At 33.0% G+C, this 24,681-nt stretch overlaps 2 protein-coding genes across 2 annotated transcripts; one reads left to right on the top strand and one right to left on the bottom strand.

Annotated features, from left to right (window-relative positions):
* Window positions 1-365: 365 nt before the first annotated feature.
* LOC111709108 (uncharacterized) lies at window positions 366-8,462 on the top strand (the record flags this gene model as incomplete). The annotated part of the gene is given in 12 exon segments (XM_023482710.1): window positions 366-557; window positions 966-1,042; window positions 1,270-1,334; window positions 2,368-2,441; window positions 3,382-3,445; window positions 3,764-4,041; window positions 4,177-4,265; window positions 5,083-5,191; window positions 5,766-5,845; window positions 6,127-6,349; window positions 6,859-6,917; window positions 7,815-8,462. Coding segments are annotated over 12 exon segments (1,429 nt in total), but the record flags the coding sequence as incomplete, so codon positions are not given.
* Window positions 8,463-8,471: 9 nt separating this feature from the next.
* On the bottom strand, window positions 8,472-24,591 carry LOC111709105 (RNA polymerase I-specific transcription initiation factor RRN3). The gene is made up of 22 exons (XM_023482704.1): window positions 24,440-24,591; window positions 23,364-23,936; window positions 23,069-23,129; window positions 22,592-22,692; window positions 21,826-21,863; window positions 21,124-21,213; window positions 20,752-20,828; window positions 20,016-20,109; window positions 18,425-18,517; window positions 18,083-18,195; window positions 17,269-17,406; window positions 15,208-15,518; window positions 14,557-14,638; window positions 14,342-14,368; window positions 13,697-13,783; window positions 12,926-13,001; window positions 12,484-12,552; window positions 12,005-12,076; window positions 11,470-11,553; window positions 10,872-11,000; window positions 9,363-9,470; window positions 8,472-8,835 (listed from the first exon to the last, which is right to left on the bottom strand). The coding sequence occupies exons 1-22, from the start codon at window positions 24,570-24,572 to the stop codon at window positions 8,716-8,718; spliced, it is 2,676 nt and encodes an 891-aa protein (XP_023338472.1). The 5' UTR covers window positions 24,573-24,591; the 3' UTR covers window positions 8,472-8,715.
* Window positions 24,592-24,681: the final 90 nt, after the last annotated feature.

Genomic DNA, 24,681 nt, shown 5'->3' with positions numbered 1-24,681 from the left:
AGCAACTTAAGCAAGTTCTGAAAAAAAAATTCAAATACGTTAATTTGAAAATTTTGGGTTTTCTTTTACAAAAACATTTGTCTTAAAAGGTTGCAATTATTTTTGCATGTTTGATTTCACTGGATTAAGGGATTTTCAAAATTTGTAATTTATTTGTAAATGAATCGTCATTTCTTTGCAACTCGATGTTGTAGACCTTTGATATTTCAAACTATAAGTTCTGTTAGATTAAATAATCTAACTTTAAAATATCGAAGGTTTTAAGAACATCAGATTGCAAAGATATAGGGATTAGAAAATTTAAGTTCATATAAATTCTCAACTATTTTCCTTGTATTGTAATATTATTTATTTATTTATTTCAGGGATTTATTTACTGGTGATATAGATCTTGAGGATATAAGAACAGATCTGCTCCCTCCTCTTCGTATCCCTGTCTCCTCCCTCCCTGCCCCGCCTCAGGGGGTAAAGGAGGGCGTATATATTGGTACAGGGGTCGGCGGGACACTTCTCATCATTGCCCTTCTCCTCGGAATCCATTGCCTCAAAAAAATAAGGTGAATTTTTGTTTGTTTGTTAAAAACACTTTATTTTGAATCAATTTTTTGATATTAATTACTGTAAATATTAATTACTGTAAATAACTTAAACCCCTGATTTATAGAATTTCCAAACTTAAAACCTACAGAAAGAAAGAAATTGAGTCTTTCCACCAACTCAAATGGTATTGTCTGTATGTCTTTGCAACCTGATGTTCTTACACCTTTTATTTTTCAAATTTAGATTATTTTATCCAACAAAATTAATAGTTTGAAATATTGAAGGTCTACGACATTATAGGGTGCAAAGATATACAAGGTTTTGTTTGCTCAATCAGATCGGGCATTTTTAGAAATTGAAAAAATCGAAAATCGGTCAAATATTGAAAAAACTATATTTCTGGTGTTGAGTTTTTCTAATTTCAGGAGGAAAGGAGAAGAGAAAAAGATTTCAAATAATTTCCTCGGAGATAATGAAAATCAGAATTTGAAGCAAAGTTTAGGAAAATATATTTTTATCATTAATCATTTTACGTAATTATTTCCATAATAATATTGTTAGACTATAGAAATATTACTGATGTAAACCTTTAGCTTTGGGATTTCCAAAATACATTCTGAGATTTTCATACAAATACATATCTCATGGTCATTTCAAGCATGCAACATTTTTCAATTGATCAATAATTCAAAATATTTGTGTTTTAGGGGGAAAAATATATTTTTGTAGGAACTAGCTTTCAACAGTTTTCTGAAACAAGTTTTAATAAAATATATACTCTTATCAAACCTAGGGTAAAAGAACGTTCTGAAAATAATTACTATTATGTATAAGTAAAATCTTTTTTGGTACTTTATAAAATATTTAATGTTTTAAAACTTTTAAAGGTTTAACAAGAACTAAATTTGTTTGATATATTTCAAAATTGTACTCTGACTAAGTTAAATAATGCAAAATTTTGACTCTAGTTCATCTTTAATTTTGTGAATATTTGAAAATAATCTTTTGTCAATTTCATAATCTTTATTCGTTTCTTTTGATATTGCTTTTCATATCTACACTTTGATGTTTATTATTTCATTGAACAATCACTACATATGCTGAAATATGTTTGTTTTTCTTCAATATGCTTAATCTGGTTTATTTACTTTATTGAGGGTTTGGCCACAAATCAACAACAAATGTTAAAACTGTTTTGTTGTTAAAGGGAGTGTTCGCGAAAAATGGAAGGGAATATAGGCTTATGGCAAAAAATAAGCGCTTTCGATCGCTACTTATCTAACTTCTATCTGTTGCGTCTATAGGGAGAAAACGACTTAAACTGAAGAACGTAGCGTCCATGCAAATTCAGAAAGTGTCAATTTAAGACTCGGATCGTAAAAACCTATAGTCATCGACTATTTTTCGACGCATTCGTAAATAGTTAATATTTCATAATATTTTTCATTTGTTTAGTATACAATGCACTTAAAACGCCGAAATAGTTGGCCGCCAGAAAAAAAAGTCGTTTCAAGTGCATGTGTATATAAAACAAATACCAATTATTATGAAATATTAACTGTATGGGAATGCGTCGAAAAATAATCGATGACTATAGGTTGTAATATCTGAATAATTTGAAATTGAATTGATTTTATTACGATTCGAGTCTTATATTGCAACTTTCTGAATTTGTATGGACGCTACATTCTTCAGTATAAGTCGTTTTTAACAATTATCTCCTTGTAGAAGCAACAGATAGAAGTAAAATTAGTAGCGATCAAAAGTGATTGTTTTTCGCCGTAATGCATACACTCCCTTTCATTTTTCTCGAACACTCACTTTAAGGTGAAGGTCGAGGAGAATGAGTATGAGGTTGAAGTGAGGGGAACAGGGAAAACATGGATAAACCCACTTGCAAGGTCAGAGAATTTACTACAAAGGAGCAATTTGGGTATTTTGTCTTTTTATATGGTGTACTGTTTTAATATACCTACCATAGAGAATAGAATATATATTAGAGGGGAATTTACTAGAAAAAAGTGTAAAACGGCCATTTTGTTGTATCGTTTCCATACTGCAGGTGTGCTTCACATATTTATGCTATTTAACCTTTAGGGGCCTTGAATATCATTTTATAGAAAATCTAAAATTATTGTTAAAAGAAAACCAAATTATGGCTGGTTTCATAATTGACCAATAATCATTTCACAATCACATAGACTCTATGCCTTCCACTTTACAAACGATGATTTTCCGTTAAAACTCGAAATTAAAATGAATAGTCTAGGGAACATACTTTATTAATGTACTCTACATTTTTGAACATTTACATGATTTGTACACTTTGAACGCCCTTTCAGGCTGAAAGGGACTGAAAAAATTCATACCGAGAGATTCTTTAAATTCCCCTCTAATACATATTCTATTCTCTTTGATACTTACTCATTGTAACGCCAGTCGGATGAGAGTGTAATGCATTCTCATCAGTGCTATGCAGAGTAGCGCTAGACCTTCTTAATACGAATCTCTGAGAGTGTCTGGCGCTACTCTGTATAGAACCGGATAGAATGCATTACACTCTCATCTGACAGGCGCTGTGATGAGAAGTAAGAATAGCTTAGGGGAGGGGTGGAGAAATAAAATAAAATACTTTTAACTCTTATTCATGTTTTTACCCTGTAAAATTCCATTATCTCCATCTTCAGGTATCAGGGGGGGGGAGCAGAGATTTTCAGAGAGAAATGAAATACTTTTAACTTTTATTCCTGTTTTTTCTGAAAATATCTTAATCTCTAGGGGTGGGGTAGAGTGCAGGGTTTCACATGATAAGTACACATATAACAATTGATCTTAATATAGAGCTGTAAGTGAGGTTGGAAGCCAGGGTTCTAAACTAACTGCTTGTACAGATGATAGTCCAAAGGTAGATTGGGATAAGGAACAGATAGAAGAATTTTGTATAGGGAGAGAGAGACACTCTAAACGCCAGGAGCCTCCCAAATTTGCCGTAAAGTACCAAGCCTCTGACATGAATTTTGTTTAGTTGTACTCTTAGATGCAATACCTTTTTATGAAAAATGGTTTTAATTTAGACAATTATTTAAAACAACTATTTTGCAATAAAATACATTTAAATGAATCTTAATATCTTTAAGCAACACAAATTAAAAAATCAATCAATCAATCAATCAATCAATGTTTAATTCATCAATTATTTTATTAATCAATGAAATGTCTGTAGTCTGAGGATGATGGACCTACCAGCCTAGGTCTAGGGATACTAGTGGATGTAGATCAGTATATCCTAGAACGAAACCGAGGACTTCTTCTCAGATCTAAATCAACCTCGGAGCTAGCCTCTAACAGACAGGGAGTTATCCTTGACAGACACACAATGAGTACAGACAGAAGGCGGAGGAAAGCTAAATCTCAACTTGAATTATCTACCGAACAAGAAGAAGACATTCCGCCAATTTTGAAACCAAAAACAACATCTACCGAATATGGGAAAGTTCTCAGGGAAATTTAAATTTGTATCAGAATTGGAAATTTATTTTCTTATGGGATAATTGCAAATTACATTTCAAGATTTTAAAGAATAATACAATCTTTAAAATCTTAAATTACAGATAATCAAATTAAATACTTGATTAGAGAGGTGTATTCTGGAGGAACCTTCAAAAAGTCGATGAACTATTTCAGTTTCAGAGATAAGGAGAAATATAGTCAAGAGTCATTTATAGGTAGGTTTTAAATATAGAAATAGAGGTTACATTAGAAATATTGATAAAGAATAAATGCAACATATAGGACATGTAATAAATATCGTAGTAAACCCCATATTTATATTAGGTTGTACATTATTTGTAACCTAACTATGCTTGTTAATAACTAAGTAAAACCTATCGGTCCTTATCATTACAAGTATTACTTTAATAACGTTCATTAATTTATCCTGTACCATAAAACTGAAATATACATTAGTTGTACAAGATCCTTTGTCTCATGTAAAAGGGCAAAGTGTCAGCTCGAGTTGTATCTTGAACGATAGATACATTTTTAGGAACCTTGAGTTCGAGATTGAGTTGTACCTGTACGATACATATTGAGGAACCTTGAGTACAAGATTGAGTTGCATCTGTACGATACATATTGAGGAATACTTACAGCAACATAGTATTATTGAGGAACATTGAGTTGTGTCTGTACGATACATATTGAGGGATACAAGAGCGTCATATCTGGATTGATACAGACTGAGTATTATAGCTGAGAGTCAGCACGAGTTGTATCTGTACAATACATATTGAGGGATACAAGAGTGTCATATCTGGATTGATACAGACTGAGTATTATAGATCAGACAAGCGAGTTAAAGGACTAAAAATAGTGTACATTACAGGACTAGAAATAGAGAACATCTTACGACTTCTAGAGGATTTATGAAAGTTTATATAAAAGATAATATAATGATCATAAATAAAAGATCAATATAGATCAACTCTTGGGCTCAATAAAACTCTTGTCATGTTATAAAATATTTTCCATATTTATCTTTAGAAAAGGATAGTCTTGAGGTATCAGGTCTTTCAGGCCTCCCCTCTTCTCTTCTGTCCAAGTCAAGCAGACAATCCATTCTTCCCTCATCTGATATATTTATCAATCCCAGGTACCACCATTTTCTTTTAGTGTTTTTTTTCATTACTTTGGTACCATCGCCATTTTGGAATTTTATATTAAATTGAGATTTTGTAACATTAGGCAATTTTGTTTTCAGATAAGTACAGTGATAACCAGAAAACTCTGGAAAAGGAAGACGACTTTTATACTCTAATTGTGACACTTAAAAAGTCTAATGACCATGAGACACAGAAATTGTGAAGTGTAAACAGACCCATTTCACTTAAGTAGTAATTTATTGAGTGTGTAGTAAAGCTATTTGCTTTGTAACAACATCAAATGCACCCAAGTATTGATATAATGTCGTCTTCCTTTTCCATTGTTTTCTGGTTATTACTGTATCAATACAAGCTGTGGCCTAATAACAATGAAATTGAAAACAACATTAAGATTGTCTTTAAACCTATGAACCAGGATTATAACACGCATTGAAAAATGTTCTCGACATTGATAAATTCTTTCGATATCTCCGAAGTTCCGGGTTTAACTTGCTTCAAGGGAATACAGATGTATGTGTGACGGGTCTTTAAGTTATTTACCACAAATAGTTAAAATATTCACAGGTTGGAGGTGAATGTAAACAATGAATCTCCCCCATCTCTTTCCTTAAATACCAGCCCGTCTGAAAATAATAAATCCATAGGTAAGTTTTCATGGTTAGAATAATTTTAAGTTTATCATAACTTATTCTTGTAAAACGTTTTCACTTTCTTAATGTAAAAGTTTTTTTTTCTAAATTGAATGGAAAACTTCTTCCTAAAAATTTGTTATGCCCTAGTTATAGAAACTTTCAGCATTTCCTATCAATCAGTTCTTGATTTTTGATTTTGATAACCATTAGGATCTTTTAGCAAATGAAAAAAATTCTGGATTGGGGGAAGGGGCACAATTCAGAATTTTCTTCATTTTTTGACACTTGTTTAGGAACTTTAACATATGCAGAGAAGAAACATAGATATTATTTTGGAGAAGAAAGAAATCTAGCACACTCTTCACAGCCTCCTTTCTCTCCTAAACATTCTTCCCTCTCCCCATCTTCCCATTCACCTCCCATCTCCCCTAAATCCCATCCACCCCCCCTTTCCCCTGTGCACATTATCAAGTCCAACCCTTCCCCCTACTCTCCACCCCCCAGGAAGGTGTTCAGGTAGGATTAACTTACAGAAGTTTGTTAGTTATTAACAAGGCTCTATATTTTCTCAAAAATTTCCCCCCCCCCTCTTTTAAAATCATACATTTTCCCCAGAAGTTAGATGTTTTTTTTTTCGCTGAACTGGGGAAGATAAAAGATTTTGATGGGAAAATAAATAAATTTTTGGGTTCAAACTTCAAAGTAAGAAACAGAATGAAAAAACTTGACTTTTGATGTCCTATTTTTCATACNATCGTATATATATATATATCTTTAACCAGAAAATTGCAGTTTTGTGCGCTGTTAACTTTCTTATAAAAGTCGCCTTCCTATTCCAGAGTTTTCTAGTTATCACTGTACATAATGTATATTTTTATTAAAATCACACAAAAATCTAAACATTAAGATCCAATTATTATCCCAAATTGAAGGATATGATTAAAAATCAAAAACAGAAAAAATGCAGAAACAATTTTTTTCTTTAAAACTCTTAATTTTTTTGTTAAACGATTTTTTAATATTAGATCTACTGGTAGACAGAACCTTCCCCATAATACTCCCCAATCCAACATGAAGAGCTTAGGTAACAATACATCATGTTCAAATTCTTCCAATAACTAGGATAACTTCTTCTAAAGCTTTAATGCTTCATTCATTCTTGAAATTAACTTAAAAAATATGATTCCTGAAAACCATGGTCTTCAACTAACCTTTAGTCCTTGGATCCTAAATGAGATGTTCCTTGATTTTAAAGTTACCAGAGAAATTCAGAATTTTGTTCGATTTAAATTTTATGAATAAAGACGACATTTCGAAAAATGCTTCGCCACAAAATTTCTTCTGGAACTTTCTTCCTCCCCTCGTACATCCTTGAAATCATCTCTGGATTGTTCAGCAGATAAGCCCATCCAACATCTCAGAACAAAACCCTTCAGCTTTAACTCTAGTATTTAACATTTAAACTTTATTTTCCATGATATTATATTTTGATCTTGATTTCACCAACAACTCTGACATTAATACCTAGAATATCCATCCTAGTTTCTCGAGAAAAAATTAACAATATAATCCTGGAACGTTACTATTATTTAAAATTACTTGAAAAAAAACTTGAAAAAAAAAACTGTGAGAGGGTGAACTGGCCTCCTAAAAAGTATAATGTTAAGGAGAACCGGCTCCAATACTTTAATCTTACAGTTGATATCTTTCCAACAAATTATTCCAATTTTTCTTTGACTTAACACGATGCAACTTCTTTTTACTTTATTATGACACGATTGTCAGAGATCTTAAACGATCTACAAGTCGCCTCTCAATTATCATATTAAGTGGGCAATCCTAAAACTATTAAACTTGAACGAGTTGAGTTTTTTAGATGCTATGTCAAAATAAAATGTTCAGATTTGGTTCTTTATTTGAAAAAGTGACGGATATATATTATATAGGACCTTAGCATGGATATAAACTATTAATTGTTTAGACATGAGTTTGGAGAGTCACTATGATGTACCACGGACCTCTGAGACAACATATGATACGCTGAGAGCCGGTCCACCTTTACCTGTTAAACGTCGGTACAAGCAGAGAGTCAAATTGTAAATATGTGACGTCATAAAAGGGAGTGTATGTTGCAGACATTATTTTATTTTCAAGTAACTTTCCAATAAAACAGGGGCCTGCCCGATCACAACAGTATCCTTAAAACCTTTATCTGATTAATGATGATAAATTCGTTCTTAAAGCTTAAAGTGTTCGTTTCTGAATATTCTGAATCAGAAATGGGTCAGATGGTTTCATAGTGAATCCACAATTGCAAAATAAACATTTTGAAATGAGAACATGATGAATATCTCTTACATTCAGCTAAAATACAGTCTACAGTACCTTGAAAATTATTCATCTTTTCCTTGGAATGTTTTTAATATTTTTCGTGTTATTGTTATTTTTGTTTATTTTTCTGTTATTGTTTTTTATATGTTTTTGTTATTGTTAGTTTATCTAAGCTTGAAGTTCTAGTCAGTGCTTGTAATTAATATAAGTAACTAATGCAATCTTTTTCAATATGAATTTATTTAAAAATAAAAAAATACAAAAAATATGCAACTGAAACAATAAATTGTGCAACATAGCAATTTTATTTTTTTCTTGATGACCTGATCTTAATAAGTGGTCAAAAATGCTAATTTAATATTTGATTTGAAAAACGTGATTTTAAGTGAACTTTAATTGAACTTGTTTATCTGAAAAATTCAAAGAAAAATTTCTGGAGCAATTTGGTCCAGGAAAAAACTCCTTGCACTTTTAAATTGAGAGGTCACGTTAATTTCACTTTAACGCTAATTGTACAGAGAAAACTCTTGAAAATAGGTTTCCCGCACTTACTACACTCCTTTCATGAGCTCTCTTGCCAAAGCATCTGTAAACGATGTTGTTCGTGTTCTCTTGTTTGAGGAAAGGCTTGTTGTTCGCTCTCGGCGAGGTGTAGTGTTCAACATCATACTCTGCAATTAGAAAACTTTAAAGGGACTCTTGACGTATTTTCAAGAAACACTTTACTTACAACATTAACCTTTTCTACTTTTTCTGTGCTTTAAAAAAGAGATACCCCTATTTTTCCGTGAAACACTTATTATTTTTCTTAATGACTTGGGGAGCAATGTAGCAAAGACAGGGAAAGAAATTGACAGACTTCGTCTTTTTTCTTCATTAATATTTAGATAAAGGTGTAACGGTTATCGTTCTGCATCAGACAATGGTTTCACTTTAAAGTATACGGTCGAAATCCCGTTCATGTTAGAAGTGATTAAAATAAAAGGCGTCCAAGATCATTTTAAATGATATTTGTTGTAGAAATGGATTTTGCGCAAGAGTGGCCAAAACATTGTTGTTTTATATGATCACTGAACATGTAAATAAACAAATAAAATAACACTCAGATTGAAGGAAGCTCAGGACTAAAAAATGTTTTAATTCAAACTGTCTGATTTGCATAAAAAAGGACTGAAATGCAATGATTTAAAATATTTACCAATTCATTCATCTTTTCATCCTCGTCCTCCCCATCATCATCTTCCTCCTCGTCTTCATCTTCTTCCTCTTCAGATTCTTCAGATTCATATGCTACTCCTTCCAATGGCTAAACAAAACACACCTTACCATGATTAATTTGGGTAATTTTTCAAACATTTCCCCATTTTTCTTCTTTAGATTTTGCGTGATTATTATATTCTATCTTGTAACATCTATCTTAACCTAACCTAGCCTCTTCATAAGCGAGGGGTGGGTGTTCTTTAGTTCTAAACTTAACAAAACGCCTAAATTTGTTTCAAGGTAGTGACCGGCAATCTATGGTAGTTGAACTGAGAATGCAGTTGTGTAAAGGATTTTTAGGATTCATTTGAGACCTATCAAGACGTTTTGACGGTGCATATTTGTTCAACGAGAATGCAAATTTAATTTTTAAAATCTTCCTTCATAGTTCATTCTGGAGAGATGATTTTGAGAGCCGGTTTTTTAAAATTATTCAATAACAATGACGAAAAATTTAAAAAATCTAAAGTAGAAATTTGTCAATAAATCCATGATAGAATGAATTTATTACCTTTTCATCATTATAATGAATTTCTTATTCTTCATGAATTTGTTCGCAGATTTCTACAAATTCTTCAAATGTCGTCTTTTCAATAAAAATCTACACTCTACAGTGTGTGAACAATGAGAGATTACAGAAACTAATAACTGATTAATATTACTTATTTTCGATGATAATAGTTAATTTTCATTTTCTCAACCTGCTTCTAAACAACTAATTAGTTCACTGAAGAATTTTTGTTACATTTATTTGTCGTCGTTATTTAATAATTAAAAAAATCTATTCTCAAAAAGTAACTACCCAAATGGATAATTTTGAAAGTCGACTTTGCGCTCAAGCTCAGTAATTATACATCATTAAAACGTTTTATATGTCTCAAATGAATCCTAAAAAAATGTCTCCACAATACTACATTCTCACTTTAACCTGTAAATAAGAAGTTAATGGAGTTAAACCTACTTAAACCCGACTCAAGGGATTGTCGACGTTATTTAATTTTACTCTGCAGTTGAAAAGTTGTGCGTTTCTAAGCTACCCTTTTATCTTAATCAGAGAAATAGTAAGAAAGATATCGTCATTTTTCTATCTTAAAAAAGGAATAAATCATATCAATGTCATTCCAATTGTCCCTATTGCAAATATAGTACACAACACACATAAAGCTTTATCAGGGAAGTCTCATTTGAAAAACGACAATTTTCAAACGGAAAAACAAGAATTTTTACTGAACAACTCGATACAGCTGTAGATTGCGCAAGTAACTTTTAAAAGAATAGTCATTTGAAATTAGGGATTCTTTAAAATATTCCAGGTAAGAATGATAAACGTTTCAAGGATTGTTTTTGATATTTGAAACGGAATGATATGATTATAGAGGCACTGGAAGGGTTACGAAGACAGTCCCTTTAAAATAGTAAAATCTGATCTTAACTAAAAAGTACTGACCTTATATTGTCTATAGTATGGGGATATATAATCCCTGGATTTGGGTAGATTGTATGGATCAAAGGGGAAATATTTATCCAACAGCAGATTTTTACTCTGAGCAGTACACCCAGAGCTGGACAAACCAACCTTAAACAAATATATATAAATATATATCAATCAATCAAACAATCAATCATTCTTTTTTCCAATATGAATAAAATTAAAAACGGGAAACAAAAGTGGTCATTAGAACAAGCTAATCTTTTTTCAAAATTAAAAAGGTCAAAAAAACTTCAGCAAATATTTAGTACAGTGATAATTGATCTTAAAAAAATCCTGAAATGTTCAGGTTAACATTTTTTTTATACTGGAGAGAAGATACATGCAAAATGATTCTTAACAAAATTTGGATTTAAAATTATTTTGACATTCACCATTGGAAACCGGAAAATCCGCGAATCTTTTTAGTTTTATAATTTTCGGAAAGGATTGTTTACGTTAATCAGCAATAATTAACAGCTAAATTAACATTTTATATAACATTATTTAAATATTTAAATATAAAAAAGGGGAATTATATATTTTTTATTGATGTCTAAAAAGTTTAAGAGTTTACCATTGGAAGAGTGATTTTATTATTCCTGTGTATGATGCTTTTACAGTAGGCTATCTGGTAGAAACTTACAACTGCAGAGAACGCCTTCAAATCAATAAATTAAATTTTACTTGCAAATATTCAACTATTTCCTGAAAAGTTTGACCTTTTTTCAAACCCAGTAAGATCAAATGAAATCAAATCAAATCAGACGTCTTACTTCCAATCTGACTTCCCGATATGAATATACTAAATCGAATTGAAATTAGGTTTTACGAATTGCAATAACTTCATTATTTTAATATTATTTACATGATATTAGTTTTTGCTCAGAAATCGACTTTAGGTCCAAATGTTTAGATGAAATTTGAATAAAGAGAAGGGTACAAAGTATTAACGATGTGGTTTTTAGATCCTTTCTAAACCTTTACAATCATGTAAATTCAAATTGCTTTAATTAATGACTAATGAACCGTAATCTTTTTTTTACAAGAATCTTTAAAAAATGTCTCGAAAGAAACAAATAATTGTATAAAACATCTTTATTAAAATTTACCTTTAGAACGGTCGGAGTGATTACCCTGAGCGGGTTGAGAGGATGAGCGATGATGCTGGTCAATTTCAAGGACTAAATAATTCATTATTTAAATATATTTAGAAGTTTGTTTACATGTATGTCCAATCGTAACTTATGAACCCCCAAAACCGATTTGCCTCACAATTTTTATTGGGGAACTCGTTAGAACCATGTAAATGTTTTTAGCTTTGTTTTAAAAGGTCTAAGTTGAGTTGGTGGACAAGTGTCGTCCAAGCTAGTTATATAAAGTAGTATGCTCTGTATGTTTGTCTGTTTGTTTGTTTTGATGTTTGTTTAACCGTCAACATAGACTGAAAATTTGTAAAATAGTAATATCTGTGTCTCTGTCCGTTTAGGTGTAGCGTCAGATCATGATTCATGAATCACTAGACCGATTTGCCTCAAATTTCAGTCATCGTAGAAACTAAGTCCTGATCTCAGGATGCAAAACTACTCACCGACAGAAAGGTGGTATCGTCTTCGACTACAAGATCCTCGTAGCGGAATGCAATGATGTAGAACACAGCCTAAACATACTTTAAATTAATATCAATTTATCAAAGAAGTCGCATATTTTGCTGTTTTAATTTTTAAAAAAACGAATAAAAAGTCTAAATATGTCAAAAAGATTAAACCCCTAATGGGAGGTGGGTTAATGCTCTAGGGAAAAAAATAAAAAGTTGGACTCCATAAGGCATTATTACTATTATTATCAATCCACCTACAATCAAAGTATCATGTCCTGCAGGTAATGTTACATTGAGCTACAGGGTCGAGCTCCAGTCATTTAACGTCTGGGGAAAATGATTTTTAACTAGGAGGGGGTAGTTGGGGGAAAAATTCAAGATGATGTATACCCCTGCAAAACATCCTGAATCGATAAATAATAAGTTGAACAACCTGACAAGCAGAAAAGAGTGGTCCATACGCTCCTAGGTTTACAACCATATAATCCAACTCATGGGCAGATGCAACCCTAGAGAAATAAGTATTATTCATGGGTACATAAACTCCTAGGTTTACAACCATATAGTACAAATCATGGGCAGACGCAATCCTAGAGAAATTAGTATTATTCAGGGGTACATAAACTCCTAGGTTTACAACCATAAAATCCAACTCATCATGGACAGACGCAACCCTAGAGAAATTAGTATTATTCAAGGGTACAAAAACCCCTAGGTTTACAACCATATAGTACAACTCATGGGCAGACGCAACCCTAGAGAAATTAGTATTATTCAAGGGTACATAATCCCCTAGGCTTACAACCATATAGTACAACTCATGGGCAGATGCAATCCTAGAAAAAGTTAGTCTTATTCAGGGGTTCAAAAACTCCCAGGTTTATAACCATAAAATCCAACTCATAAGACGCAACCCTAGAGAAATTAGTATTATTCAAGGGTACATAAACTCCTAGGTTTACAACCATATAGTACAACTCATGGGTAGATGCAATCCTTAAGAAAATAGTCGAATATTTTTCGCCGTAAGCAAAGTCCTTTTTCGCGAACACTCCCTTTAAATTTCGTCTTCATAATCTATACTCTATATTCCATAGACAGAGAAAATTACTCAATTTTTTTTAATGACATCTAGGGGAAAATGAAAATATGAAAAGTCAAGAAAAGTGATAAATCAACTCGTTAAAATGGTTCTAAATATTACCCCATTCGTTCGTGGATCCATTCGATTATCTTCGAAACCCATTTTTTAGTCAGTTTCCCAGACACATTCATAGACCGACACACAAACCTTAAACATAAACGTTGATTTCGGTTTGAAAAATGTTTTGATTAGGATCCATTAAATTGTGATGCAGACCCGAATCCTGGATCAGTCCTGTCAGAAATGGATCCGGCGAATACATTTTTCTTTCAAATTGTTAAAAAATGTTCTCCTAAAAGAGTCAAGTTTAGCTTTAAAAGGTTTTCAAAAAAAAAACAAGTTTTGCAAAAAAAACAATTAAGTTTTGCAAAATAATAAGTTTTGCAAAACAACAAGTTTAGCTAAACAAGTTTTCGAATAGTTCTTTTGTTTAGCTATTTGTTTTTGATTAGGAGTTTTAATGATATCTCATTAGGTGACCTTAAAAATGTTCGTTTTCGGAGAAAAAATTAATTTTGTCAAATGGCCTTGGATCCGGATTCTTGGATCCAATTCCCTAAAATGTTGCGGATCCATTGGATCCGGATACTAAGCACTAATTATGTGGATTGGACTGATATGTTTTGAAATATGTAATCTTCACGAGCGTTTTGTTTTTGTTCGTAAATATCTATCTTTCAGATTTCACAAATTCAAAGAACTTACCCAGAAAGATAGGAGATCGCAGATTGCCTGGAAAATACCAATTTTTGTATTTTATTCTATGAAGATATTAAACATCTTAAAAAGAACTTCTTTCGTAAAAGTGCATTTTAACACATGTATCAAATGAAAACTTTAGATTTTAAAAACGTTAGTTAAGAAAACTTTTCGCGGACAAAAATTGAAGATACTTTTCGAGAAAAAAATTAGATATATTCCTTATTATGCTGGCAGTATTAGGGCTGCAGAACACATCCCAACACGTCTTTAAGAATTCCTTCCCGAACTTTATATTTCGGCCTAAAATAGATAAAAAAAACATTCTCAATTGATTTTTATAAAATCAATTTAAACCAAAACTATTTGAATTATTATTCACATTTCAAAATAAAAAAAAATAAAAAATTAGATCGTGTTAAATCAAAATCAAAATCAAAGTCAAAGTCAAAGTCAAAGTCAAAGTCAAAGTCAAAGTCAAAGTCAAAGTCAAAGTCAAAGTCAAAGTCAAAGTCAAAGTCAAAGTCAAAGTCAAAGTCAAAGTCAAAGTCAAAGTCAAAGTCAAAGTCAAAGTCAAAGTCAAAGTCAAAGTCAAAGTCAAAGTCAAAGTCAAAGTCAAAGTCAAAGTCAAAGTCAAAGTCAAAGTCAAAGTCAAAGTCAAAGTCAAAGTCAAAGTCAAAGTCAAAGTCAANCAAGTCATATCATATCATATGATAATATTATCACATGACATGCTATAAATTGAAATCGTTCTCAATCAATAGTGAGAATCAATAAAACAATCTGAACGTTATCATTCGACCAGAATAAAGACAAATCTAATCTATCTGAATTTTAAAATATATATTTAAAAAAAGATTGTATGGATTTACTTGCTAGAAAGAAGATGGTGAACTGTGCATGGCAGATCCTATCTGATGTGAGAAGATGAGATTGGAAGATTTTTAGAAGAATATTCTCCAATTCTTTACTTTTCTCCGGACAATAATCATATTCAAAGACGCCCTCTGTACCCTCCTTATCGTCTGCCACGCCTTTCTCTCCCTCCTTCTCGTCTGCCACGCCTTCCTCTCCCTCCTTTTCGTCTTCCACGCCACTCTCTCCCTTATTTTTCTCTACACAGGTTTGTCTCTTCAGGAAGATCATCAACGCTTCCATATACGCGTCTATGTTTTCACACAATCTAGAGAATAGAAGATAATCAGGTTTCAAGGGTTTATGTTTTCTTGAAAAATCATTTCAACCATTTTAGAAAATCACTTTTCACCCTAAAAGTTAGGTATGCTTGAGCGGCAACAATTTTATTTAGCGTTTGTTTTTTGATTATACATTTCAGAAAAAGAGTGGGGGCAAATTGTTTCTGGAGTATTTGGGGATTAGGTCTTCCAGCCATCGTTCATTAAAGATTTTTCTTAGATTTTTCCACGAAACTACTGATCCAGCTTCGATATCATAAAACGTCAATAATTTAACTTATTAACCTCAAGTTTATACCCTAACCTGCTGCCGACAACACCTCACGTTCCCTGTCTCCAATACTAGAAATTCAGCTGACCAGCTGAGGTATGGCGGGAGATTTACTTCCAACACAATGAAGATCACTTACCAGCTCCTAGAGTTATACAATGTTGGTGTAAACGCTGGCCTGGATTTGAAGCTGAATCTATGGACAAGGGATGGGGACGAGTTTTTTTTCTTTTTCTCGCCTTCCTGGATCCAAGCATCAGAGAACCAGGACTAGGAGCAGAAGATGGAGAAGTTACGGACGGGCAAGAAATACCTCTAAGGATGTTAGGTCCCCCTTGCAGGCTGCAGGACCCTCCCAGGTGCGTGATAGGTCCCAACCGCAGGTAGCTGGACCCTGCCAGGTGGATGAGAGTTCCTAACCGCAGGTAGCTGGACCCCCCAAGGTCCGTGAGAAGTCCCAACGCAGGTAGCTGGACCTCCCAAGGTGCGTGATAGGTCCCAACCGCAGGTAGCTGGACCCTGCCAGGTGGATGATAAGTCCCTACTGCAGAAATCAGAGTCCCCTCAAGAGAATGAAAGAAATCCAGCCCTGACTGTGAAAACCCCCTTGATGGAGGAGAGAATCTGCATGAACCTAATTCTGAACCTGATCCTGAACCTGATCCTGAACCTGATCCTGAACCCGATCCTGAACCTGATCCTGAACCTGATCCTGAACCTGAACAAAAAAGCGACCCTAAGCCAGAGCAGACCCTGAAACCCCTAATTAAAACCATTCCACCTGAGCTTGAACCCGCGCCTGGCCTGAATCCTCCATCCAATATTGTGAATCCTATGTTTGGATTTTGTCAGGATACTACATGTTTAATATGTCCCGATAAAACCACGGAAAAAATCGGAAACTATGATGCCTGTTTTCCTAGTACTGATAAATCAATACCAGGATGTGAACGTGTACACTGGCATTCTAAGAATACACTCTGTTTTACAGCGAGTGAATTCAAAGAAACTAATGTGGTAAAATTTCTCTGAGATAATTGTAAAACTTTATGAAATCTTTAATTTTTAATCACTGAATAAATATTTAGATCTAAAAAAATAAACCTCAATTGCTCCAGAATTAAGTGTTGACTTTTAAATACCAGACATTAATACCTAAATACCAGACATTAATACCTAAATACCAGACATTAATACCTAAAATGGTTGTTTTAAAATTATCTTATGGCCTTACATTGCATGAAGAAAGGTTTGGTCAGGATAGAAGAAGGAATATTTCACACAACCTTGTATAGTTGAAGTAGGAAGAGTGAGTCTGTTTTGAAATTATCAATCACCCAGGGGTTTGTAGTTCTAATTAAATAATTCACCCTCTTTTCAAAAAATTAATTTTTTTTTGCCAATTACTACATTATTAAAATTGAAACAAATCTATGTCTGCATCATTTTTTTTACTTATTTCTTACCGTTTATCCATCTCCATTTTCTCCTTGTCCTCCTCATTGAGATCTTCCTTCTTGTCCTCTGAGTCACTGTCCTCCTCGTCCTCCTCCTCCTTCATATTTTTCTTCTGATACTTCTTCACATATCCATTTATCTGCTCTCTAAACCAAATATAATCAATTAAGATTCTTCAAATGAAATGAAATGAAATGAAATCAAATTATATGAAATCAAATCAAATCAAATCAAATCAGGCTTTAAGGGATGTCCTTCACCCACACACCAAAATTGAAGTGACTATACTAAATCAAAAATCCGGGATTTGAGAAGATATATGAAAAAATCGCTTATTCAAATCTATTTAATCGAAATGGTCTAAAATTATATTGGACCAACTCACCTTTTAGCAAAATACATGGAGTATTGAAAAGATAATTTATTTTTTAATTTCTTCAAACATGTTGAAATAAATAGAAACATGAACCTCGGAGAGATATAAGTGTGTAACGCCCATTTGTTTGCATTTTAGTGCTAGATTATTTTAGACCCAAAAAAGCAATTTTTTTTACTTAATGTTGGTTATTTCTATTCAAATCCTACGGTTTTACGCTTCTGAATTCAGTGTTTCAAGACTGCTTGTTTAAATCATTAATAAATTTTAACAGCATAATGAGTAAAAAATTGAGGAAAATGCTATAAAATAAGAAAACTAAAGAACTGGTGCCAGATATCTCGCATTTTTCTAAAAAGGCGTTAAAAAGTTTAACCTTTAATTAAATCTATGCAATCAAAAAGCTACATGCAATAAACTTTTATGGCCTGTTCAGAATTCTTTACCTTGATATTCCAGCATCTAGTTGTATTCCTTTCTCTAGAACTATCTCCAGTAGATCTTGCCTGGTATCAGAGATATATCGATACATCTCAAGCACACCACGTAGATAAGATATCTGATACAAAATTCTGTTTTTTCAAGGAGAAAGGGTGAAAAGAGTTTTTTTTTTTGACTTTTTGGCCTAGATAATAATAGTAATTTTATTTAAATTAAAGTTTGATTTTTTTTTATTGTTCCCCATTGCTTTGAATAATTTTAGTCCAAAAGGCTTAAAAAGGCCTTAAAAAAAATAATAATCTTTTTTAAAAGTTTTCAATGGGCAAGAAGCGCTATTAATATCTCACCAGTTTTTCCGCTGAATGTTTAAAGTATGGGAAATGTTCAACAACTTGTTTCATCATTTCACTTTTCTCACGTCCAAACTTTTTCAAATATTTCTAAAAAGAAAGTTTTTCAACACAAATAAAATTCTATCAATTTCTTGAAACCAGTGCTTAGGATCCGGATCCGTTGGATCCGCAAGATTTTGGCTTCCTGGATCCGGATCCGGATCCACAAAAATATGCGGATCCAGGGATCCGGATCCAAGTGGTAAAATATCAATCAAAAACTGCAAAAAAACCTTTTTTACTCCTAAACCCAAAATCTGAACAAATGAAAAAAAAAGATTATAAAATTTTCTACATATCTGAATGGTTCATCAAGTTTTAGGATAAAAATACAGGGGTGTATATAATTCCATATTTTTGATTTTTTCCCCCCCCCTCTAAATTTTTTTTTGAATTCCTTCCCCAAACTCGACAACTCAAAATACATAGATTTATTAAAGTATCATCTAAAAAAATTTACTTATTCTTACTTAATTAAACAGTAAAAAAGTATACATGGACATGAGACTGATTTTCTTGGTTCTTCCGAAGCTGTCCAAGAGATAGATCTGCAAAATTCAGTTTGGAGTACTGTCTGGAAAGTCTGGCGTTGTCCATCTTTCTTACAAAGGTCATCTCCTTCATAAACTCATCAGTATATGATTTGATATTAACATGTTCAAACAGGTCAAAGAATCTAGACTCTGCTGACAAACTCTGCCTATAATTCTTTTGGAACAGTTGATATAACACTTCCAAGGACTGCAGATCAGAATTTTGTTTAAATGTCAGGAATTGAATGAATGTCTGCAGAAGGCTATCCTGAACTTGTCTCCTATAAGATTTTCAACCAGCTCCTCTAGATGTTCCTGGCACTTGTTTCTAGCATGTCTTTACTGATGTTTTCAGCCCACTCTGTTCTATGAAAAGCCTCTACAGAAGCCTTTACAAGTGACATAGCTTTAAATCATTTTTCCAAGGATGTAAAGATGTCACATAACTCACTAAGTTACTTTTCAACTTTCTCAATAGATATACCCTTCCCCTTCCCTTCCCCTTCCCCTCTTTTGTGACCTTTGATTTCTTCCCCCCCCCCCCTGGGGAAATGGAATTATACACACCCCTGTAAAAATATGCGAAAAAAATAAAACAAAAAATTTGAAAATTATTTTTTGTTAAAAAGATTCAGTAAATCTTATAGAAATGACCTAGATCCGGATCTGGATTTTGATCCGGATCCATTTTTTTCCAGTGCGGATCCAGGATCCGGATACGGTTCCGCATCAAAATTAAATGGATCCTAAGAACAAAACACTTCATCCTTCACCTCCCCCAGGATAAGTTGTTTAAAGTTCACAAGGTTTATTTTATCGGAAAACTAGCTTTGCTTGTGTAAAAAAGGTCGACCAACTCAACTTAAATCTTAAATGTCGACTTCTTATTTATATTCGTAAATAATCTTTTTGCAGGAAAATACACACTTTGATTTTAGAAGTGTTTTTTTTTCTTTTAAAAACTGGATCCTTACCGGAATAATATTTTAAATTTCGTATTAAATTGTTCTTACTTTGAGAAACGAATGAACGTTTTTATTAATCAGCGGTGAACTGGGAATAGTTGAGTCGTCTAAAGTTTGCGGCATGAACAGGCGCAGAACAGTCCTGATAGTTAGACAGTTAATTAGATCGATAGAGAAATAGATCAATAGATAAACAGATAAAAAGTAGACACAATATAGATAGAATATAGATTCAGGGTTACTCACAAAGGACGAGAGTGTAAAGACGATATAAACTCGTTAAATATGACGATCCCAAGGTTAAATCAAGTTTCCTGAATTGTTTAATGGCTTATTTTAATATTTTGAAAGAGTTAAACAAGATTAAAGCTACAGAGAACCATGAACATAACGAAACCGTCGGAATAAAATTCCTTACAGTCGTCTCATCCTTTGTGGGTAACCCTGTCTAGGTGAAAAAAAAAGAAAATTGTCTCTGATGTGACTCAAGTGTAAAGATATATAATTCATACATCAGGTTAACAAGCAGTAATACAGGTAATTAATTAAATAGTTGGATACTGGATGTGAACAGATAGACACTACAGGACAGACATATAGATAGCTGAATAGATTTCAAGCCATAGACATTAAGACATTAGGACATTGTCCATGAGCTACGAGTCTACATAGCCGGTTCACTTTTCAAACCGGCTCTTCGACCCTGATCCGGAGATAAGTTTTTACTAGTATTAAGTCCAGATCAACCTGAACCCGGCTTTAAGACTCCCGGCTCGAGTCTAACCTGAGAATAGTTTTGGCAAAGAACGGATGAAAGCTGAGAAGAGAAAACAAAAACTTCTGGAAACTGTGAGCGACATCCTTAAAAATTAATCAATCAATGTATATCATGCAATCAATCAATCAATCAATCAATCAATCAATCAATCAATCAACCAATCAATGTATCAATCAATCAACTAATCATTCAATCATTCAAACAATCAATTTCATTAATTAAAAGTTCATTTAAAAAGGTTGAAATCATAAAAATCAGTCCATTAGACTCAATTTAAATACTCCAGTTTTGCTTAGAACACAGACCCTTCGCAAAGGCACAAAAAATGGCTTTAAATTAGTCTTCCTATTCCACAACTTTATAGATACCACTGTATACCTCAGACTGGTCTGCCCATCGCATTTTGATTATCTGAGCTATCAAGGAGGAATGATTTTTGTCCATATATCTCAAGTATGGAGTTATTTCCTGAAATTAAAACATGTTTTATGCGATTTGGAAACTTTTTTAGCTATTTTTTTAAAGATACTTTTTAATGAATGTTTTCATTTGTTAGCTTGTCAATAAACATAAATTACTAAAGCTTTCTTGAATTTCTTCGATGACATCCAAGCCATAAAGCAAACCAACTATTGAAATGTTTGTTTGGTGCAAATTTCCGATTAAAAAATAGAACTATTTGTAATTTTTAAATCACTCATCGCAAATCTTATAAGAAGACTCTTAAAAGTGAGAATTATAAAACTTCTGAAACCCTATTTACACGAAACACACAAGGTGTAAAAGGGATTTTTTTCTTCAGATTTGCCCGAAGTGCGGCGTTTTATTATAGAACAAGGTAACAAGACTCAAGACTTAAATAAGGCTGAAGTGTTGAGTCAAGAATTAAAACCCCGGCTCTAAGCTTTTAAAATTGGTGCTCAGGAAAACTTGATGGGGAATTAGTTAACATTAAAACGATCAAGAACATAGTTAAAAACGTTCTCGATTCAAATTCATGAATTACTTAGATAAGAAACTGTTAGCTTTTTAAATCAAATTAAATATTAACAAATTATCTGATTTGAAATTATAACCTACCTCAAGACACATTATTAAACTTTTCCCGGTGTTTCTTACTAAAATACAAATTTTCAATTTAATCTCAATTAGAGAAGAAAACGACCCAAACTATTAAGTTTCCTAAAATAGAGACGTGGATTGTGGATGATCGCTTATGAGACCCTTAGATAAAATATTGTTGGTGACTTGTCAACCTAAACGATGAACCTTATTGGACCTCTATCAATTGGTAGTTCTTTATTTCTGTTCTATATTTCTGAAAATAGCTGACACTGTGCTTAACTCACCAGTTAGCCCAAATTGATTCTAGTACAATAGATGGCAACGTAGAATTTGTACACTCTCAGTACAGCTGTATTCTGCCGTCACAAGTGTCAACTCAGTTTTAGCGTCAATCCGACAAAACTATTAATAATAGTGATAATTTTAAAATAAACTGCCTATCTTACAGTAAAACAGTGCAATGCCAACTAATGTGAGAAAGTTTTGTTTTCCTTATTATATTTGACACTTGTGACGTCGTGTATAATTGGTCCATTTCTCTGTTGCCACCTGTTGTACTTAATTTTCTATTTGAGTTAGCCCATTATCATCAACAGTAAGAAACCGGTCTTGAAGCTCAAAGAAGAAAAATTTTTCTTTTCAGAAAAGTCAGAAAAAATAAAATAGTTTTAATCGCTATTTAAAAATAATTAAGTATGGTTTATCCAGTCCCAATATTTCCTTAAAATATTGAAATAAACTTTTTATTATTTGTATGAAAAATATTGAAAATTGTATTTTCCTGTGTACGCCAGGAGGTCATTTAGTTCCGCCTGAGTATCAGTCTTAGATTTAATCTTCTCCAGAATACCAGTTATTTTCATACTATCGTGGGGACCGAAACTTAAACATTCACAGAAAATAAATCAAGAATTAATCAATATATTTTTTTATTTTATGGATTAAGTTAACTCCTGTGATATTTCTGAAGGTCTGTCCAATCAGAAACCTTAACAGATATGTTTCGACCAATAAACGGTCGCGAAAATACGAGTCAGCAGTTTTACACAGATTCAAATTTTAATTTAAATATCAAGTACAGGCGTTGTATATTTTCACCGTCAGTTCCGACCTCAGAAGAGTAAAACAATAAATATAATAATGGAAGGACAAGATTTCGAAGTTGTTCGGACAAGAAAATGATGAGAAAGTGGCTTGGAAGGTAAAGTGTTGTGGCTGGCCTTCTTTCCCTAGCTAAATAAGAGTTAGATGTTTCTACCTGACATTTCTAGTTGAGGATCCAGGGGTCTCAAGTGAGGAATTATCACCTTTAAGAATCCCTAAAACGGATTTATAATAAAAGTCGCGGTTATATNGTTCATACCATAATGCAATATAATTAATAGATCTGAAACCAAACATGGAATCCCCACACCGTTTACGGTCTGCATTTATCTGGACTGATAACACACTTAAAAAGAGTAATATTAATGTAAAAAATCCCCTGAATTAATCAATGTTTTGTTAAAACTTCTGCATTCAGAATTTGTGGAAGATTCATGAGTAACAATTACCTTTGATTAGCGAGTTTCTAGGCATACTCGAGGCACCCAGACTTAATTTTCGATTCATTGGAGTCGGTTTGGATTTAGGAACAGGAGTACTTTTAGAGCCGGGAGTGATTCTGATTCCAGGAGTGTTTTTGGCAGATGTAGCACCTTTAAAGGCAGGAGTAACTTTTAAGCCGTTTGTAGCTGGAGTACTTTTAGAGAACGGAGTCCCTTTCAAACCTTTGGAAGCTGGGGTGCTCGTTGGGATAGGAGTCCCTTTCACACCTTTGGAGGCTGAAGTACTTTTAGAGATAGGAATCCCCTTGCCTTTGGAAGTTTGATTACCTTTAAAGACCGGAGAATTAGGATCAATATTCAACATTGGAGTACTCTTGGTAATAGGTGTCTTTTTGGGAGCTAAAGTTTCTTTACCAGCAGGGGTGCTTTGGGGAGTTGGTGTTGGAGTACTTTTATTGTTGGAAGTGGACTTTTTTACTGCAGACCCATTACTAGATTTAGATGTGACAACAGTTGGAGAAGATATTGTGGAGTTCAAGGATGAATTGCTTTTAGAACCGTTTGGAGTCATACTTAAACCTAAAATAATAACAATTTTTTATTCAATAATAACACATTTCCCTACATAACCAATTTTTAAGGCCTCTGGGTGCCAAGTTTCGTTTCTGTTAAAAAAAAAAATATTTAATCTTTTACAAGTCAAAAAGAATTTTTTTTAGGAAAATGTTAGTTTTACTTTAGTATGAGGTTACACACAAAGGATGAGACATTAAAGACGACTGAACGGAATTTATACTGTTCTAATTATAGATCGCCTTAACAGTCTCATTAGAGACGACTGAACGGAATTTATACTGTTCTAATTATAGATCGCCTTAACAGTCTCATTAGAGACGACTGAACGGAATTTATACTGTTCTAATTATAGATCGCCTTAACAGTCTCATTAGAGACGACTGAACGGAATTTATACTGTTCTAATTATAGATCGCCTTAACAGTCTCATNATGGAGGGGGGGATTGAGTGATGAAAGGGGGGGGGGAACGAAGTGTAAATTTCTTAAAATACCCCTGAATTGTACCTGAATCGTTAGAGACGGACACAGATTTTGTTTTCGGGGAACTCCGGGTGTGTTCTCCGTTACCGGCCGCCGAAACCTCTCTGACCCGTTTGACCGGCGGGCCGGCACCTGGGGATTCGTGTTTTCGCTTCATATCAATGAAATCAATCTATACAGGCGGAGTAAAAAAAATAAGATAAAACTGTGAAGACGGTATTAATTTTCCTCTTGGGTCAAACCTTGACAGGTTTTTTGAATATCAA

Source organism: Eurytemora carolleeae, unplaced genomic scaffold (genome assembly GCF_000591075.1).
Source record: "Eurytemora carolleeae unplaced genomic scaffold, Eaff_2.0 scaffold934, whole genome shotgun sequence".
Classification (NCBI taxonomy): domain Eukaryota; kingdom Metazoa; phylum Arthropoda; class Copepoda; order Calanoida; family Temoridae; genus Eurytemora; species Eurytemora carolleeae.
Note: the sequence above shows the minus strand (reverse complement) of the source record. Positions and strands in the feature narration are given on the sequence as shown.

Bases quoted from the DNA above. Each gene is read 5' to 3' on its own strand.
- LOC111709105 (XM_023482704.1), bottom strand. From the start codon at position 24,572: ATGAAGCGAAAACACGAATCCCCAGGTGCCGGCCCGCCGGTCAAACGG. The intron at 18,196-18,424 runs GTGAGATATTAA...ATTTTGTATCAG, and splicing joins AACATTCAGCGGAAAAACTG to ATATCTTATCTACGTGGTGT. The intron at 14,369-14,556 runs GAATATATCTAA...GGTATTTTCCAG, and splicing joins AATACTGCCAGCATAATAAG to GCAATCTGCGATCTCCTATC.